The sequence below is a fragment of the Anolis sagrei genome, chromosome 10 (genome assembly GCF_037176765.1).
Source record: "Anolis sagrei isolate rAnoSag1 chromosome 10, rAnoSag1.mat, whole genome shotgun sequence".
Lineage (NCBI taxonomy): Eukaryota > Metazoa > Chordata > Lepidosauria > Squamata > Dactyloidae > Anolis > Anolis sagrei.
This window is the reverse complement of record NC_090030.1, coordinates 21,849,072-21,869,057: the sequence shown is the minus strand read 5'-3', so window position 1 is coordinate 21,869,057 and position 19,986 is coordinate 21,849,072. Positions and strand designations below refer to the sequence as shown.

At 45.0% G+C, this 19,986-nt stretch overlaps 1 protein-coding gene across 1 annotated transcript; it reads left to right on the top strand.

Annotated features, from left to right (window-relative positions):
* Positions 1-807: 807 nt before the first annotated feature.
* Positions 808-18,527, top strand: SNX12 (sorting nexin 12). The gene is made up of 4 exons (XM_060756626.2): positions 808-1,157; positions 11,856-11,951; positions 12,117-12,241; positions 16,874-18,527. The coding sequence occupies exons 1-4, from the start codon at positions 993-995 to the stop codon at positions 16,974-16,976; spliced, it is 489 nt and encodes a 162-aa protein (XP_060612609.1). The 5' UTR covers positions 808-992; the 3' UTR covers positions 16,977-18,527.
* The last annotated feature ends 1,459 nt before the right edge of the window (positions 18,528-19,986 follow it).

Below are 19,986 nucleotides of genomic sequence, written 5' to 3'. Positions count from 1 at the left end.
ATTATACGAATCCTAGTTACGGGGTTCTGACTTTCCGATGCCCCGGATCATGGGTGACTAATGTTTCTCCGCTGCCCGACCAATGCAAATTTTTATTCTTATCCTCGTTGCAGGGTTGTGGCTTAACACGGCCCCGGATCATGAATATTTAATGTTCTTTAATGTCCGTTCAATTCTATATAACATACTTATTCTCGTTCCTGGGTTCTGACTTTTTGATGCCCCGGATCATGAGTAATTAATGTTTCTCCACTGCCCGACCAATGCGAATCTGTATGCTTAGTCTCCATGCAGGCCCCAGAACATGAATGATTAATGTTTCTTTATGGAGTCAATACGATATATTATACTCATCCTAGTTACGGGATTCCGACTTTCCGATGCCCCAAACATGAATGTTTAATGTTTCTTCATGGAGAGTCAATACGATATATTATACTAATCCTAGTTACGGGGTTCTGACTTTCCGATGCCCCAGAACGTGAATGTTTAATGTTTCTTCATGGAGATTTAATACGATATATTATACTAAACCCAGTTACGGGGTTCTAACTTTCCAATGCCCCAGAACATGAATGATTAATGTTTCTTCATGGAGAGTCAATACAATATATTATACTAATACTAGTTACGGGGTTCTGACTTTCCGATGCCCCGGATCATGGGTGACTGATATTTCTCTACTGCCTGGCCAATGCTAAAGTGTATGCTAATCCTCGTTGCGGGGTTGGAGCGCTCTCTGACCCGGGACCATGGATTCTGAGTGGGATTATGCAGGGCGGAAACGACGCGGTTGCTCTCCGCCCAGATTCCGGGGCGGTGCCATGTATTGCGGCGCCGAGGAGGAGGAGGAGAGAAGAAGGTGGTTGCTGTGGCGGCAGTGGCGGCAGGAGGGCGGTTTCCGCTGAGGCGGCGGCGGCGGCGGCTCCGGCGGCTGTGAGCGCGGCCTAGTCCCTTCCTGCCTGCCTTCCTCCTTCCCTTCTGGCGGCGCCATGTCGGAGGCGACGGTGGCGGACACGCGGCGCCTGAACTCGAAGCCCCAGGACCTGACGGACGCCTACGGGCCGCCCAGCAACTTCCTCGAGATCGACATCTTCAACCCGCAGACCGTGGGCGTCGGCCGCGCCCGGTACACCAGCTACGAGCTCCGCATGCGAGTAAGGCGGGACCCCCTCCGGGAGGGGAGGGATGGACTACAAAGGCCATCATCCCCCATTAACCCCCCCTGGCTAGGCTACAACTGCCATCATCCCCCCCATTAATACCCTTTCTGTCAGGACTACAATTGCCATCATTCCCTCCAATAACCCCCTTTATGGAAGGGAAGGGCTGGACTACAACTGCTATCATTCTCTCTCCATTAAGACCCATTCTGTTAGGGAAGGACTGGACTACAATTGCCATCATCCCCTCCATTAAAACCCTTTCTGTCAGGGAAGGGCTGGACTACAAAGGCCATCATCCCCATTAACCCCTTCTGGCTAGGCTACAGTTGCCATCATCCCCTTCATTAAAACTAGACTACAGTTGCCATCATCCCCTCCATTAAAACCCTTTCTGTCAGGGAAGGGGTGGACTACAATTGCCATCATTCCCTCCAATAATCCCCATTATGGAAGGGAAGAGCTGGACTACAAATGCTATCATTCTCTCTCCATTAAGACCCATCCTGTCAGGGAAGGGCTGGACTACAATTACCACCATCCCCCTATGTTAAACTCTTCTGGCAGGACTACAGTTGCCATCATCCTCTCCATTGAGCCCCGTTATGGAAGGGAAGGGCTGGACTACAACTGCCATCATCCCCCATTCAACCCTTCTGGCTAGACTACATCTGCTATCATCCTCTCTCCATTAGACCCATGCTGTCGGGGAAGGACTGGACTACAGTTGCCATCATCCCCTCCATTAAAGCCCTTTCTGTCAGGGAAGGGATGGACTACAAAGGCCATCATCCCCCATTCAACTCTTCTGGCTAGACTACAATTGCTATCGTCCTCTCTCCATTAAGACCCATGCTGTCAGGGAAGGGCTGGACTACAATTGTCATCATCCCCCCCATGTTAAAGTCTTCTGACAGGACTACAATTGCCATCATCCCCTCCATTAAAACCCTTTCTGTCAGGACTACAATTGCCATCATTCCCTCCAATAAGCCCCATTATGGAAGGGAAGGGCTGGACTACAACTGCTATCATCCTCTCCATTAAGACCCATGCTGTCAGGGAAGGGTTAGCTACAAATGCCAGCCCCCCCCCCCCAAATGAACCCTTATAGCTGGGCTACAATTGCCATCATCCCCCCATGTTTAACTCTTCTGCCATCATCCTCTCCATTAAGCCCCGTTCTGAGAGGGAAGGGTTAGCTACAAATGCCACCACCCCCCAATAAATCCTTATAGCTGGACTACAGTTGCCATCATCTTCTCCATTACACCCCATTCTAAGAGGAAAGGGTTGGACTACAAAGGTCGTAATCCCCCATTCAACCCTTCTGGCTAGACTACAATTGCCATCATCCCCTCCTTAAGATCCATTCTGTCAGGGCAGGGCTGGACTACAACTGCTATCATCATCTCCATTAAAACCTATGCTGTCAGGGAAGGGGTGGACTACAATTGCCATCATTCTCTCCATTAAGCCCCGTTCTGAGAGGGAAGGGTTAGCTACAAATGCCATCTCCCCTTATAGCTGGACTACAGTTGCCATCATCTTCTCTATTACACCCCATTCTAAGAGGGAAGGGTTGGACTACAAAGGTCATAATCCCCCATTCAACCCTTCTGGCTAGACTACAATTGCTATTATCCCCCATTCAACCCCATCTTGGGAGACAAAGGTTGACTACAACTGCCATCTATTAAGCCCTATTCTGGGAGAGCAAGGTTGGACTACAATTGCCATCATTCTCTCCATTAAACTCAATTCTGAGAGGGAAGGGCTGACTACAAATGCCATCTCCCGCCCCCTGCCCGCCCGCCCCATTAAACCCTTGTAGCTAGACTACAGTTGCCATCATCTTCTCCATTACACTCCATTCTAAGAGGGAAGGGTTGGACTACAAAGGTCATAATCCCCCATTCAACCCTTCTGGCTAGACTACAATTGCCATCATCCCCTCTATTAAGACCCATTCTGTCAGGGAAGGGCTGGACTACAATTGCCATTATTCCTTCCATTAAACTCTCTTCTTAGAGAAGGGCTGGACTACAATTGCTATCAGTCCCCCATTAAACCACATTCTGGGAGAGAATGGCTTGACTACAGTTGCCATCATCCCCCTACTTAAACCCGATTCTAGGAGGAACTTGAGTCCCCTTTCGGGGGTAAAGAAGGGCAGGGTACAAATAATTGAAATAAATAATTAAATAAAAACTTGTTGGACTACAAATGCCATCATCCCCCCCCCCCTCCAAAAAAAACCATGGCTTCCCATTCTGAGAGGGAAGAGTTGGAATATAACGTCCCACTGTCCCGCCCACTCCAGCTATGGCTTCTTTTCTGGGACGATTGAATTGCAACAGTCATCATCCACCCACCAGAGATCCTATTCTAGGTGGGAGGGTTGGACTATAGCAGCCATCACCCCCCGCCCCCAGCCACTGCTTCCCATTCTGGGAGAGTTAGACCACAACAGCCACCATATTAATGGCTGCCCACCCTTCTCACCCTTTAATCCAACTCCTTCTAATGGGGAGTTGGATTAAAACAACAATTACCCCCCCTCTGGGTGTTCCAACAGCCACCATCCACTCACTTAGACCCCCATTTTGGGAAGGAAGAGTGGATTCTAAAAGCTATATTGAATTGGTTGAGACTCTATGAGATATTCATTGAAAAAATATATCAAAATGTGCTGCAGGACGTCCTTCCTGCAAAAGCAAAGTTTTTGCAGTTTAATAAACTTTTTCCATGTTTTTATGATAGAACCAATAAGAAATGACATTTATAACCCAGGAAGAAAAATCATGTTACATGGTGTTATCCCTCCACCAACCGTGGCTTCCCATTTTGATAGAGAAGGTTCAATTATAACATTCCATTATCCTCCCAGCGAGCATGGCTTCCCATTCCAGAAGGGAAAGGTTGGGCTACAACACCCATCATCCTCCCACCAGCCACAGCAGTGTTTCTCAACCTTCATAGAATCCTAGAGTCGGAAGAGACCTCATGGGCCATCTAGTCCAACCCCATTCTGCCAAGAAGCAGGAATATTGCATTCATAGCATCCCTGACAGATGGCCATCCAGCCTCTGTTTAAAAGCTTCCAAAGAAGGAGCCTCTACCACACTCTGGGGCAGAGAGTTCCTCTGCTGAACGGCTCTCACAGTCAGGAAGTTCTTCCTCATGTTCAGATGGAATCTCCTCTCTTGAAGTTTGAAGCCATTGCTCCGCGTCCTAGTCTCCAAGGAAGCAGAAAACAAGTTCACTCCATCCTCCCTGTGGCTTCCTCTCACGTATTTATACATGGCAGTCATGTCTCCTCTCAGCCTTCTCTTCTTCAGGCTAAACATGCCCAGCTCCTTAAGCCACTCCTCATAGGGCTTGTTCTCCAGACCCTTGATCATTTTAGTCGCCCTCCTCTGGACACATTCCAGCTTGTCAATATCTCTCTTCAATTGTGGTGCCCAGAATTGGACACAATATTCCAGGTGTGGTCCAACCAAAGCAGAAAGAGGGGTAGCATGACTTCCCTGGATCTAGACACTATGCTCCTATTGATGCAGGCCAAAATCCCATTCGTTTTTTTGCCGCCACATCACATTGTTGGCTCATGTTTAACTTGTTGTCCACGAGGATCCCAAGATCTTTTTCACACGTACTGCTCTCGAACCAGGCGTCCCCCATTCTGTATCTTTGCATTTCATTTTTTCTTCCTAATGCCACAATCCCTTAATACAGTTCCTTAAGTTGTGGTGACCCCCAACCATAAAATTATTTCCATTGCAACTTCATAACTGTAATTTTGTTACTGTATGAATTTTTGTAATGTAAATATCTGCTATGCAGGATGTATTGTCATTCACTGGACTAAATTTGGCACAAAAACCCAATACGCCCAAATTTGAATAGTGGTGGGGTTGGGAGAGATTGATTTTGTCATTTTAGAGTTGTAGTTGCTGGGATTTATAGTTAACCTACAATCAAAGAGCATTCTGAACTCTACCAATGATGGAATTGAACCAAACTTGGCACGCAGAACTCTTATAACCAACAGAAAATACAGGAAGTGTTTGGTGGTCCTTGAGCTTGAGTTTTCGAGTTGTAGTTCACCTACATTCAGAGAGCACTGTGGACTCGAACAATGATAGATCTGAACCAAACTTGACACAAATATTCAATATGCCCAAATGTGAACACTGGCATAGTTTGGGGAAAATAGACCTTGACATTTGGGAGTTGTGGTTCCTGTGATTTATAGTTCACCTACAATCGAAGAGCGTATTGAACTCCACCAATGATACGATTGGGCCAAACATCCCACACAGAACCCATATGCTTTGAAGGGACTCACTGGCACATGCCTCCCTCCACCCTCGCACACTCTCCCTTGCCCCGCACATGCGCACCATGCTGCCATGCAGCCTGCTCTCCCCTTCCTGCTTAGAGTCTCAGAAACAGCCCTCTCCTTGGCTGGGAGGCCAGCCAATCACAGCAGAGGATGGCTTTTGATGGGGGGGGGGATGGGATTTGCTGTTTCCATAAAGGAAGAGGACAGGTGGAAAGATCTTCAACCTTCTCTGCAAAAGGGGTTCCTAAAACCATCAGAAATATATGTTTTCTTCTGGTCTTCTGACACCCCCCCCCTTGCAGCCCCCCTCTGAGCTCTAACTTCTCCTTTCTGTAGAGGAGGGTTGGACTACAGCAGCCTTGACTTTCCATTCGGGGGAGGGAGGATTAGATCAGAGGTCCTCACACTTTTTAAACAGGGGGCCAGGTCACAGTCCCTCAAACTGTTGGAGGGCCGGATTATAATTTGAAAAAAAAACTGAACGAATACCTATGCACACTGCACATATTTTATTTGTAGTGCAAAAAACACTTGAAAACAATACAATAATTAAAATGAAGAACAATTTTAACAAGTATAAACTTATTGGTATTTCAATGGGATGTGTGGGCCTGTTTTTAGCTGATGAGATAGGATTGTTGTTGTTGTGTGCTTTCAAGTCGTTTCAGACTTAGGTTGACCCTGAGCGAGGGCCAGGTAAATGACCCTGGGGTGGCCATATCCAGCCTTCGGGCCTTAGTTTGAGGGCCCCTGGTTTAGATTATAACAGCCATCATCCACCCAACAGGTGTGACATTCCCATTCTTGGAGGGAAAGCTGGACTACAATGGCTATTATTATTATTATTATTATTATTATTATCCCTCCACTAAACCTGCCTTTGCCTTTCAGGGAGAGGGTTAGACGATAGAAACCATCAGCTATTGTTTCCCCTTCCAAGAGGGAGCGTTCAGTTAGAACAACCTCCACCCCCCCACTAGCCATAGCTTTCCCTTTCTAGAGCACGAAATGCAACTTCCAGGCCTGGAACCCCCAGTCAGGAATTTTGGGAGCTGAAGTGGGAGACTAACACTGGGTTACGGGTGGGGCCCAATCTACTCAGAAAGAAGCCGCATTGAGTTCACATGGACTTACTCCCTGGAAAGAATCCACATGCACTTATTGCCATATGAACTCATGGCTTGTCCATAAGGTCACAAAGAGTCGGAAGCGACTGAACGAATAAACAACATACATATATATGTGTGAGATCTCTCTCTCCTTGGAAAGAATCCACATTGAGTTGTTGTAGGTTTTTTCGGGCTATATGGCTATGGTCTAGAAGAATTCTCTCCTGATGTTTCGCCTGCATCTATGGCAAGCATCCTCAGAGGTAGTGAGGATGCTTGCCATAGATGCAGGCGAAATGTCAGGAGAATGCCTCTAGACCATGGCCATATAGCCCGAAAAAACCTACAACAACCTAGTGATTCCGGCCATGAAAACCTTCGACAATACATTAATCCACATTGAGTTCACATGGACTTATCGCCCCATATATGCCCTGTATATTCAGTTGTTTCCACCTCACTTTCTGTCCCTGTGAGAATTGGATTTTGAAAAATTTGGGTGCTTGTAGAAACAAGGATTGGAGAGAAAGCTTCAGTGGAAACCCCATCTCCCCATGATTCAGGAGTGAATTTCCTTTTTAAAAAATATTTTTTATTGTTTTATAGTGTATGTAGAAAACAGATGAACAAAAGAAAAAAAAGAAAAAAAATCAGGAGTAAATTTCCCATCCATTGGGTAGATTACTCTCACTTCCTGTTTATTTTATTTTTAATTATTTGCAGCTTATTATATTCCGCCTTTCTCACCCTGCAGGGGACTCAGGGCAGATTACAGTGTACACATATATGGCAAACATTCAATGCCAATTTTTGACATACAAACATATACTGACATAGACAGAGGCTATTTAACTTTTTCTGGCCGCCAGGAGAGCTGTCACTTTCATTGTCCATCTGCGACGCTGATGAAGCACTTCCGCATTCCCCGCATGCTTCCCCGCTGGAATGCTTTTGCTGGAGTCTTCTTCATGGCCTCATAAATCAGTTAATTTAGCCTCCCCACTCTTTAAGGTGATACCTTATTTTCCTACTTGACAGATGCAACTGTCTTTCGGGTTGCAAAGGTCGACAACAGGCTACACACAATTGGTTGGAAACCCACTCCAACCTGAGCTGGCTTTGAATTCATGACCTTTTTGGTCAGAGTGATCTTAATGCAGCTGACACTCATCCAGCTGCGCCACAATCCCGGTGTGCAGTCTCAGCCCCGTTCTTAACTAGGAGTTGGATGTCTGTAACTTGGGGACTGCCTGTATACTGTATGAAGGTAGCCTTAATATTAATTTCCACAGCTGTATTGGCCTCCTCTGCAGAAAAGGAGAGGGAAAGCCACCCTAAAAGTTGATGTTGGTGGCAAAGAGTGCAAGGCATGAGGGTAAATGGGTGTTGTGTTATCTATTCAGGCTTCATTTTGCCTGTTGGGTGATAACAGAGGCCGTGTTTTGTGGGAGAGCCACATTTGTATGGAAAGCCTTTTCCAGAAGGTTCAGCACTGATAGCCTTGTCTCTCTGCCGGTTACAGTTTAACTTGTCTGAACTGTTCTCTTGCTGGAAGAGGCCTCATTTCATAGCAAAAGGTTGGCTGCAGCTGGAGCCTTCCTGGGTCTGCTGGCTGAACCAGTCCTGGGCTCTTCATGGAGACTTGTCAGAACCAAGAAACCAGAGATAAAGGGGTGTGAAATACTTGACAATTCCTCCTCCACATTTGTTGGCTGTTGGTGCAGCTTGCTGGTTATCTGCATAAAACATTTCATTTGGTGTTTTTTTTCTCTGTAAAATGAGCTCTTTGTCATTTGCCAAAAGCTGCCGTGAGGTCTTTGGCAGACGGACTCTTGGGGATGTTATCTTTTCCCTTGAGAAATTGGTAGGGATACCCTGAAACATGCCTGTGGATCCCTTGTGCAGACTGTCATCGTTGCAAAATGAGTACAGGCAGTCCCCAAATTAGGTTTATATAGGGTTGTTGTAGGGTTTTTTTTTGGGCTATATGGCCATGTTCTAGAACAGTGTTTCTCAACCTGGGGGTCGTGAGGGGGTGTCAAAGGGGTCGCTAAAGACCATCAGAAAACATAGTATTTCCTGGTGGTCATTGGGATTCTGTGTGGGAAGTTTGACCCAATTCTGTTGTTGGTCAAGTTCAGAATGCTCTTTGATTGTAGGTGAACTATAAATCCCAGCAACTACAATTCCCAAATGTCAAAGTCTATTTTCGCCAGACTCTACCAGTGTTCACATTTGGGCATACTGAGTGTTCGTGCCAAGTTCGGTCCAGATCCATCATTGCACGAATCCACAGCGCTTCTCTGGATATAGGTGAACTACAACTCCCAAACTCAAGGTCAATGCCCACAAAAACCTTCCAGTGTTTTCCGTTGGTCATGGGAGTTCTTTGTGCCAAGTTCGGTTTAAATCCATTGCTGGTGGAGTTCAGAATGCTTTTTGATTATAGGTGAACTATAAATCCCAACAACTACAATTCCCAAATGTCAAGGTCTATTTTCCCCAGACTCTACCAGTGTTCACATTTGGGCATACTGAGTGTTCGTGCCAAGTTCGGTCCAGATCCATCATTGCATGAATCCGCAGCGCTCCTCTGGATATAGGTGAACTACAACTCCCAAACTCAAGGTCAATGCCCAAAAAACCCTTCCAGTGTTTTCTGTTGGTCATGGGAGTTCTTTGTGCCAAGTTCGGTTTAAACCCATTGCTGGTAGAGTTCAGAATACTTTTTGATTATAGGTGAACTATAAATCCCAGCAACTACAACTCCCAAATTACAAAATCAATCCCCCCCCCCCAACCCCACTAGCATTCACATTTGGGCATATTGGGTATTTGTGCTCAATTTAGTCCAGTGAATGAAAATATATCCTGCATATCGCATATTTACATTACGATTTATAACAGTGCTAAAATGACAGGTATCAAGTAGCAACGAAAACAATATGGTTGGGGGTCACCACAACATATGGAACTGCATTAAGGGGTCACGGCATTAGCAAGGTTGAGAACCACTGTTCTAGAAGCATTCTCTCCTGGCGTTTTGCCTGCATCAATGGCAAGAGTCCTCAAACTAAGGCCTGGGGGCCGGATACGGCCCTCCAAGGTCATTTACCTGGCCCTCGCTCATAGAATTATAGAATCAAGGAGATGGAAGAGACCTCATGTGCCAGTCCAACCCCCTGCCATGAAGCAGGAATATTGCATTCAAATCACCCCTGACAGATGGCCATCCAGCCTAAGTCTGGGACAACCTAAGTCTGAAACCACTTGAAAGAATGCAACAACAACAACAATCCTATCTCATGAGCCAAAAGCAGGCCCACTTCCCATTGAAATACTAATAAGTTTATATTTATTAAAATTGTTCATCATTTTAATTATTGTATGGTTTTTAGGTGTTTTTTGCACTACAAAACAGATATGTGCGGTGTGCATTGGAGTTCATTCATGTTTTTTTTTCCAAACCATAATCCGGCCCTCCAACAGTTTGAGGGACTATGACCTAGCCCTCTGTTTAAAAAGTTTGAGGACCCCTAATCTATGACAATCATCCTCAGAGATAGTGAGGTCTGTTGGAACTAGGAAAACGGGTTATATATGTCTGTGGAATGACCAGGGTGAGACAAAGGACTCTTGTCTGTTGGAGCTAGGTGTGAATGTTTCAACTGACCACCTTGATTAGCATTTGATAGCCTGGCAGTGCCTGGAGCAATCTTTTGTTGAGGTGATTAGATGTCCCTGATTGTTTCCCCTCTGCTGTTTTGCTGTTTTAATTTTAGAGTTTTTTAATACTGGTAGCCAGAGTTTGTTCATCTTCATGGTTTCCTCCTTTCCTTCTTTCTGTTGTCCACATACTTGTGGATTTCAATGGCTTCTCTGTGTAGTCTGACATGTAGTCTGACATGGCTTCTCTGAGTAGTCTGAGAAGCCATTGAAATCCACAAGCATGTGGACAATTTCAACAGAAAGGAGGAAACCATGAAGATGAACAAAATCTGGCTACCAGTATTAAAAAAACTCTCAAATTAAAACTGCAAAACAGCAGAGTGAAGTCAATACGGACTTTAGGAGGGTCTCCCCAGTAAGAGAGACCCCTAGGACCGCACCAAAGAGGGCCCGCAACCTTGGCGAGGACAGAGAAGACTAATTCCGGCGATAAAAATAGCATTTTTACATTTTTGGGTTGTTGTAGGTTTTTTCGGGCTATATGGCCATGGTCTAGAGACATTCTCTCCTGACGTTTCGCCTGCATCTATGGCAAGCATCCTCAGAGGTAGTGAGGTCTGTTGGAACTAGGAAAAGGGGTTTATATATCTGTGGAATGACCAGGGTGGGACAAAGGACTCTTGTCTGTTGGAGCTATGTGTGACTGTTTCAACTGACCACCTTGATTAGCATTTGATGGCCTGGCAGTGCCTGGGGCAATTTTTTGTTGAGAAGTGATTAGATGTCCTTGTTTGTTTCCCCTCTATTGTTTTGCAGTTGTAATTTTAGAGTTTTTAGAATCCCCAAATTACGAACAGGTGTGTTCTTGAGTTTAATTTTTATGTAAAAACATGTACTTTTAAAATGTAATTCCAACCATGTGTGTGTGTGTGTGTGTGTGTGTGTGTGTGTTATCTTTGGCTAGCATAGGAAAGAATTAACACCCCTGTGGTATTTGTTCTACTGTCTATGTCCCTATTAAGAAAATTTCATCTCACTTCCTCTCCCCGTGATCATTGGATTTTGAACAATTTGGCTTATGGAAACAAGGACTGGAGATAGAGCTTCAGTGGGTACTGTGTTCCTCCAGCTTTCCTTCAGCAATCCTCCCAATGCTGTTAACGACCCATCCAGCTAGCTCAGTGGTTCTCAACCTGTGGGTCTCCAGGTGTTTTGGCCTACAACTCCCAGAAATCCCAACCTGTTTACCAGCTGTGAGGATTTCTGGGAGTTGAAGGCCAAAACATCTGGGGGGGACACAGATTGACAAGCACTGACTGCTAGACAGAAAATGAGGAAAGAAAGAGGTCTGTGAGTGTAAAGCGACCCTCACTTCTGACCAAAAGGTCATGAGTTCGAAGCCAGCCTGGGTCGGAGTGAGCTTCCGACCAATTGTGTAGCTTGTTGTTGACCTTTGCAACCCGAAAAACAAGTAGGAAAATTAGGTACCGAAAAGTAGGTACCACCTATGTGTGGGGAGAGTTTGCTAATTGAGTTATGCTGGTAACTTTTTTTTCCTCCTTGCAGACAAACCTGCCTATCTTCAAATTGAAAGAATCCTGTGTGAGGCGACGATACAGTGACTTTGAGTGGTTGAAAAATGAGCTGGAGCGTGACAGTAAGGTGGGTAAGATGGGATGAGTCTCCTTCCATGCCCACTTCTAGTTTTGTCATGAGACCCCTCTGTATTTCTGTGGCAGAGATACCTCCCCGATCTCTTTTCTGTGGGGAGAAGCAGCAGTCGGAGAATGCCAGCCCTCCTCCTAATACGACGCTCTTCCCTTCCAGATTGTAGTGCCTCCGCTGCCTGGCAAAGCCTTGAAACGCCAGCTCCCTTTCCGAGGAGATGAAGGCATCTTTGAGGAGTCCTTCATAGAAGAACGAAGACAGGGCTTAGAACAGTTCATAAACAAGTAAGGCGGGCAGGGGTCTGTGCTGTTTTGGGGGAAGTGGAGGGATTGTATTGTCGAAGGCTTTCATGGCTGGAATCACTGGGTTGTTGTAGGGTTTTTTGGGGCTATATGGCCATGGTCTAGAGGCATTCTCTCCTGACGTTTCGCCTGCATCTATGGCAAACTTCCTCAGAGGTAGTGAGGTCTGTTGGAACTAACAGTGGAGGGATTCTAAGAGAGATGGCATAGGAACAACACAGGTTCCATGACACATGACATCTCACTTAGAATCCATCCAAACACGATGAATTGTAACTAATCAAAGAGTGCCTGCCTCCCCCCATCTCTTTTCCTACTGTCTCTTTCCTTTTGGCAGGGCTTCTTAATATGCTTTGGCTTCTGCCTTCCCGGACTGTTTCTGCCAGGGAGGAAGTAGAGCTGCGCCCACTTCCTCAACCGCACAAATCTGTGATTCAGCAATATGCCTTTCTCCCTGGTGGAGATTTGCACCCAGCCACTACTGTGCATTATGAAATTCTAAAATACGATTTGTTTGGTGGGAAGTAGTTCTGATATAAAACGTGTATGTCTGTGGTATAAGTGTATGTAAAGATTTATAGTTTGGAACTGGTTACTTCTCTTATTTTGGAGTCTTGCAATGCACACTGGAAGCACCTTCATTGCAGTTTGACATCTGTATTGCCGAAGGTATTCATGGCCGGAATCACTGGGTTGTTGTAGGTTTTCTGGGCTATATGGCCATGTTCTAGAGGCATTTTGTCCTGACGTTTCGCCTGCATCTGTGGCGAGCATCCTCAGAGGTAGTGAGGTCTGTTGGAAGTAGAAAAGTGGGTTTATGTATCTGTGGAAAGACCAGGGTGGGACAAAGGACTTTTGTCTGCTGGAGCTAGGTGTGAATGTTTAAACTGACCACCTTGATTAGCATTTAATAGCTTGGAAGTGCCTGGGGGAATCTTTCTTTGAGAGGTGATTTGATGTGCCTGATTGTTTACTTTCTGTTGTTTTGCTGTTGTAATTTTTGAGTTCTTTAATACTGGTAGCCAGATTTTGTTCATTTTCATGGTTTCTTCCTTTCTGTTGAAATTGTCCACATGTTTGTGGATTTCAATGGCTTCTCTGTGTAGTCTGACATGGTGGTTGTGAGAGTGATCCAGCATTTCTGTGTTCTCAAATAATATGCTGTGTCCAGGTTGGTTCATCAGGTACTCTGCTTTGGCTGACTTCTCTGGTTGGAGTAGTCAGCAGTGCCTTTCATGTTCCTTGATTCGAGTTTGGGCAATGCTGCTGCGTTTGGTGGTCCCTATGTAGTCCACAGCTGCATGGTACATGGTAGACTCCTGCAGAGGTGAGAGGATCCCTCTTGTCCTTTGCTGAATGTAGCATTTGTTGGGTTTTCTTTGTGGGTCTGTAGGTGGTTTGTATGTTGTGTTTCCTCATCAGCTTCCCAATGCGGTCAGTGGTTCCCTTGATGTATGGCAAGAACGCTTTCCCTCTGGGTGGATCTTTGTCTTGACTCTCGTGGCTTGTTCTCGGTCTTGCAGCTCTTCTGATGTCTGAGGTGGAGTCTCCATTGGCCTGGAGAGCCCGGTTTAGGTGGTTCAGTTCATCTTGGAGGAGGTGGGGTTCACAGATTCTTTCTGTACGGTCTGCCAAGGCTTTAATGATGCTTCTTTTTTGACTTGGGTGATGGTTGGAGTTTTTATGTAACTGTGGACAAGTCTACATAGGGACCACCAAACGCAGCGCCCAAACACGAATAGCAGAGCACCTGATGAACCAGCCTGGACACAGCATATTATTTGAGAACACAGAAATGCTGGACCATTTCAGACTACACCATGTCAGACTACACCATGTCAGACCCAGTTTGACATCTCTCATTCATATGCATACACAGACCTGCCTACTTGTTTTCCAGGCGTGGTTCTCTGCTAAGATGTAGGCCCAGTCTCTAATGTTGTTCAGTACATGATACTGCAGAGTCACCCTAAATCACACAGGGTCAAAGGAGAAACTTTCTATCCCTCTGTTTCTTATGTGTATCCTAGAAGGTTCTGGAGAAGTAGAGTTGGTTGACTGTGGCGCAGCTGTCTGAGTGTCAGCTGCATTAAGATCACTTTTGACCAAAAGGTCATGAGTTCGAAGCCAGCCCGGGTCGGAGTGAGCTTCCGACCAATTGTGTAGCTTGTTGTCGACCTTTGCAACCCGAAAGACAGTTGCATCTGTCAAGTAGGAAAATTAGGTACCACCTATGTGTGGGAAGGCTAATTTAACTAATTTATGAGGCCATAAAAAAGACTCCAGCAAAGCACTCCAACAAAAAGCATGCGGGGAATGTAGAAGTACTTCATCAGTGTCGCAGATGGACGATGAAAGCGACATCTCCCTGGCGGCCAGAAAAGTTAAATAGCCTCTGACTGTCTATATCTGTTGTGTGTCTTTGGCATTGAATGTTTGCCATATATGTGTACATTGTAATCCGCCCTGAGTCCCCTGCGGGGTGAGAAGGGCGGAATATAAATACTGTAAATAAATAAATTGGAAGCAAGCATGAAGGAAGGATGGCTGCCCAGGATAGCAAGATCCCTGGCTCTATAGATCAGGCATGGGCAAACTTTGGTGTTTTGGACTTCAATTCCCACAATTCCTGACCTCAAGCTGCTTCCTTTTCCCCCTTGTTTTTCGCTTAAGCAGCTGAGGGGTAAAAGGAAAGGGGCTGGGGTAAGGAATTGTGGGAGTTGAGGTCCAAAACACCTGGAGGGCCAAAGTTTGCCCAAGCCTGCTATAGATAGTTTTGAAAGGCAGCAGATTATAGGAGCTGTCTTCATAGACCTGTCAGCAGCATATGATACTGCAAATCATTGCCTTCTCCTGAGAAAAATATATATTATCACAGAGGATTACCACCTCACCATTTCATAGAAAATCCACTACAAAACAGGAGCTTTTTTGTTGAGTTCCAGGGCCAAAGAAGCAGATGGCGGAAACAGAAGAACGGCCTGCCTCAGGGGAGCGTGCTTGCTCCATCCTTGTTCAACATTTACACAAATGACCAGCCACTGCCAGAAGGGACAGAGAGTTTCAACTATGCTGATGATCGTGCCATCACCGCTCAAGCAAGGAACTTTGAAATGGTTGAACAGAAGCTCTCCGAAGCTCTAGGTGCTCTTACTGCCTGCTACATGGAAAACCAGCTGATCCCTAATCCATCTAAAACACAGACATGTGCCTTTCACCTTAAGAACAGACAAGCATCCCGAGCTCTGAGGATTACCTGGGAAGGAATCCCACTGGAGCATTGCAGCACACCCAAATACCTCAGAGTCACTCTGGACTGTGCTCTGACTTATAAGAAGCACTGCTTGAGTATCAAGCAAAAAGTGGGTGCTAGAAATAATATCATATGAAAGCAGAATGGCACAACCTGAGGATCACAGCGAGACACAGTGAAGACATCTACCCTTGCGCTTGGCTACTCTGCTATTATTAATTTATCACATGTATTGTACTCTATTATTACTACATTTATTATTTTACTTTATTATTTTTATTACATTTATTATTTTACTCTATAATTGGCATTATTACATTTGCATTATTTTACTCTATTATTATTTTATTACATTTATTGTACTCTATTATTATTATTATTACATTTATTTTACTATATTATTATTGGTATTACATTTATTATTTTACTCTATTATTGGCATTATTACATTTGCATTATTTTACTCTATTATTATTTTATTACATTTATTTTACTCTATTTATTATTATTATTATTACATTTATTTTACTCTATTATTTTATTATATTTATTTTACTCTTATTATTATTACATTTATTATTTTACTTTATTATTATTGGAGGGGAGCCCCTGGTGACGCAGTGGGTTAAACCCCTGTGCCGGCAGGATTGAAGACCGACAGGTCGCAGGTTCGAATCCAGGAAGAGGCGGATGAGCTCCCTCTATCAGCTCCAGCTCCTCATGCGGGGACATGAGAGAAGCCTCCCAGAAGGATGATAAAAACATCAAATCATCCAGACGTCCCCTGGGCAACGTCCTTGCAGACAGCCAATTCTCTCACAACAGGAGCGACTTGCAGTTTCTCAGGTCGCTCCTGACACGACAAAAAAAACCTATATTTCTTATTTTACTTTATTATTCTTGTTATTACATTTATTATTTTAGTTTATTATTATTGGAAGGATACTTAAGCACATTTACACTAAAAAGGTTAGAATAATGGTTTAATCAAAGTTGGTCAGACTTATTTTAAATTAGTTTTATGTAAACATTGAAAAACATTTAACCTACTGTTTCCTCAATTCATGTAATTTTATTGGTATCTATATTTATTTTGTATTACCAGTAGCTACTGCATTTCCCACCCTCGACTTATACTTGAGGCAGTAAGTTGTCTCATTTTTTGGTGGTAAAATTAGGTGTCTCGGTTTATATTCAGGTCAGCTTATACTCAAGTATATACGGTAGCTATTGTCTCTTGTCACGAAGCCCTGGGATGCCAGTGTTTGTTACTATTGTGCTTGAAACATGATTGTTCTCTTTCTGGTTCTAGGAGGTGGCCATTTGCTAACAACAGTGTTGTTTCCCTTTGTTCCCGGCAGAATCGCTGGACACCCGCTGGCACAGAACGAGCGCTGCTTACACATGTTCCTGCAAGAGGAGATCATTGATAGGAATTACGTCCCAGGGAAGGTCCGCCAATAGGGGAGCCCAGCGTCCTCCATTTTTTCCTCTTCCCCCACCCCACCCTTGCAAAAATGACATTTATTTTTACACTCTCTTCTTCTGAACCAGCTTTTTTCTCTCTGAACTTCCTTCCCTCCCTGCCCCATGCCCACTTTTGTCCGGTGTTGCCTGCCACGCCACCGCATCCCGATCCCCTTTGTCAAGGCAGCAGAGTTGAGTTCCGTCGGTCTTCGGTCTCTGTATAGAAGGTGAGGAGCTGCAAAGAGCTGCACCTGTTGATGGATGTGTAGAGCTTGCTGGGAAAAGGAGGCTGAGGGATATAGCATGCAGGTGAGGATGGGGAGGGGGCATCTCAAGCATGTGCTAAGAAGAACATGGCTCTTGAAGGGCCTTCTTCAGCCATTGTAAGGATCCCTTTAGCATTTTGCTCCATTATGGCAGAAAGCAGCAAATGTTTTCCCCGTTGAAAGGAGGGCATAGTAGACCAAAAAAAAAAAGCTTGGAAGCACCTTTGAGAGAGCAGTTGCAAAGAGTTTACAGGTGGCCATTGTCCACAAATCCACTCTCCCTGGTATTTCTGGTCTTCGCTGCTAATCCTACCCCTAGAATCTTTTCCATTTGATGAGTTGGCAAAAGGCAGAAAGGACTTCCTATCCTATTCCTGGTGCTTCTAGGAGAAACAAGGCTCTGCAAACGAGTTGTGGGTTCTCAGAAATGGAAGCTTGTTGAGTTCTGGGCAGATGAAGCCTTTCTCGGATTATTTGGCTGGTTCTTGATTCCGGAAGTTGCAGGGTGGGAAGTGTTTCTCCAGGCAGGGACGGGAAATATCACAACCGGGCCTCGCCAAGCTAGAGTTAGGAACTTTTGAGTCCCAGGCAACTTGGCATGCCTCTGCTGTGGTTCACAGAAACTTTTCTTGGGGATTGGGTCAGCAGCCACTGAGGGTTAAGGTGCAAAGTTCTCTGCTCTTTGTTTAATATTTAATCTGCTTTGGAAGTCTTGTGGGTGCCACGAAAGGCATGTCAGAGAATGGGGGTGTCTTCACTCGATTCAAATAAGGGGCCAGAGCATGTATGTATGTGGGAATGGGGAAGTAATAAAGTGACTTCAACGTTGCCTCTTCTGCACCGTCTGCTATTCCACGTGTGATGGAGTGTGACACTGAGGGCAGGAAGGAGAAACTGTACATGAAACCCTGCATGTTTTGGGGGGGAAAGAGGCGATGGAAATGCACTCTCCGTTTATGGGGTGACTGGAGAGCAGGGAAGACTGTTCTCCTCATCTGCCAAAGCAACTCACTCTGAAGATGCTGCCTGAGCACAGGTTGCTCCCGTTGAAAAGGTTCTCGCATTCTCATTGGAGGCAGCTTCCTGAATCTGCATTCGCTGTGGGTTTGTGAAACCCTTTCTTTCATTTGGTGCACAAGTCTGAAGATCAAAGGCTCTTGCTGCTGTACATATATATATATATATACTGATGTGGGGCTTCTAATTCAGCGATCTTATGTCTTCAGTTGACTGTCCAATGTAATGTCCAAGACTTGTTCATATTAAACCACTGTGAAGCCGACATGTCTCTGTCCTCTCAGTCATAGGCTATTTTTTTGTGTCGGGGGCAACTTTAGAAACTGCAAGTCGCTTTTGGTGTGTGAGGATTGGCTGTCTGCAAGGACGTTGCCCAGGGGATGCCCGGGTGTTTGATGTTTTATTATTATTTACAGTATTTATATACCCTAGGGCAGTGTTTCTCAACCTTGCTAATGCCGCGACCCCTTAAATACAGTTTCTCATGTTGTGATGACCCCCAACCATAAAATTATTTTCCTTGCTACTTCATAACTGTAATTTTGCCACTGTTATGAATTGTGATGTAAATATCTGATATGCAGGATGTATTTTCTGCTTTGAGTCGCCCGTAGGCTGAGACTATATAAATATTTTTTTCAGTCACTGGACCAAACTTGGCACAAATATCCGATACACCCAAATCTGTATACTGCTGGGGTTTGGGGAGGGGTTGATTTTGTCATTTGGGAGTTGCAGTTGCTGGGATTTATAGTTCACCTACAATCAAAGAGAATTCTGAACTCCACCAAAGATGGAATTGAACCAAACTTGGCATACAGAACTTCCATGACCAACAGAAAATACTGGAAGGGTCTGTTGGGCACTGAACTTGAGTTTGGCAGTTGTAGTTCACCTACATCCAGAGAGCACTGTGGACTCAAACAATGATGGATCTAGACCAAACTTGGCACGGATACTCAGTATGCCGAATTGTGAACACTGGTGGAGTTTTGGGGAAGATAGACCCTGACATTTGGGAGCTGTAGTTTCTGGGATTTATAGTTCACCTACAATCAAAGGGCATTCTGAACCCCACCAACGATAGCATTGTGCCAAACTTCCCACAAAAATCCCCATGACCAACAGAAAATACAGTACTGTGTTTTCTGATGGTCTTTGGTGACCCCTCTGACACTCCCTTGTGACCCCCCCCCCCCGGGGTCCCGACCCCCAGGTTGAGAAGCACTGCCCTAGGGGAACTCAAAGCAGTTTACACCTAGAAATGGCAAAATACAATGCCTTACAATAGTAAAACCACACATTAGACATAAATCATATTAAAACCATACATCACCAAGCATCAAAACAGTCATTAAAACCATAAAACAATCTCATCATTCGAGTCTCTGTTCCAGTCCTTGTTCTTCTAAAAAGCTGCATACATCTATTCTCCAAAGACCTGGTCCCAGAACCATGATTTTAATTTATTTTTCTAAAAGTCAGGAGAGAATGCCTCTAGAATATGGCCATATAGCCCGAAAAAATCTACAACCCAGTGATTCCGGCCATGAAAGCCTTCGACAATACATTGAACTTTGGAGAAAATATTAAAGACTTCCCCCTCCCCCCCCCCCCCCCCCCAGGCCATGAAAGCCTTCGACAATACATTGGCAGAAATACTCAATATGCCCTAATGTGCACCCTAGTGGAGTTAGGGGAAAAGAGACCTTGACATTTGGGAG

Coding starts and splice junctions, on each gene's coding strand:
- SNX12 (XM_060756626.2), top strand. CDS start 993: ATGTCGGAGGCGACGGTGGCGGACACGCGGCGCCTGAACTCGAAGCCC. Junction 1,158..11,855: donor GCTACGAGCTCCGCATGCGA/GTAAGGCGGGAC, acceptor TCCTCCTTGCAG/ACAAACCTGCCTATCTTCAA. Junction 12,242..16,873: donor TTAGAACAGTTCATAAACAA/GTAAGGCGGGCA, acceptor TGTTCCCGGCAG/AATCGCTGGACACCCGCTGG.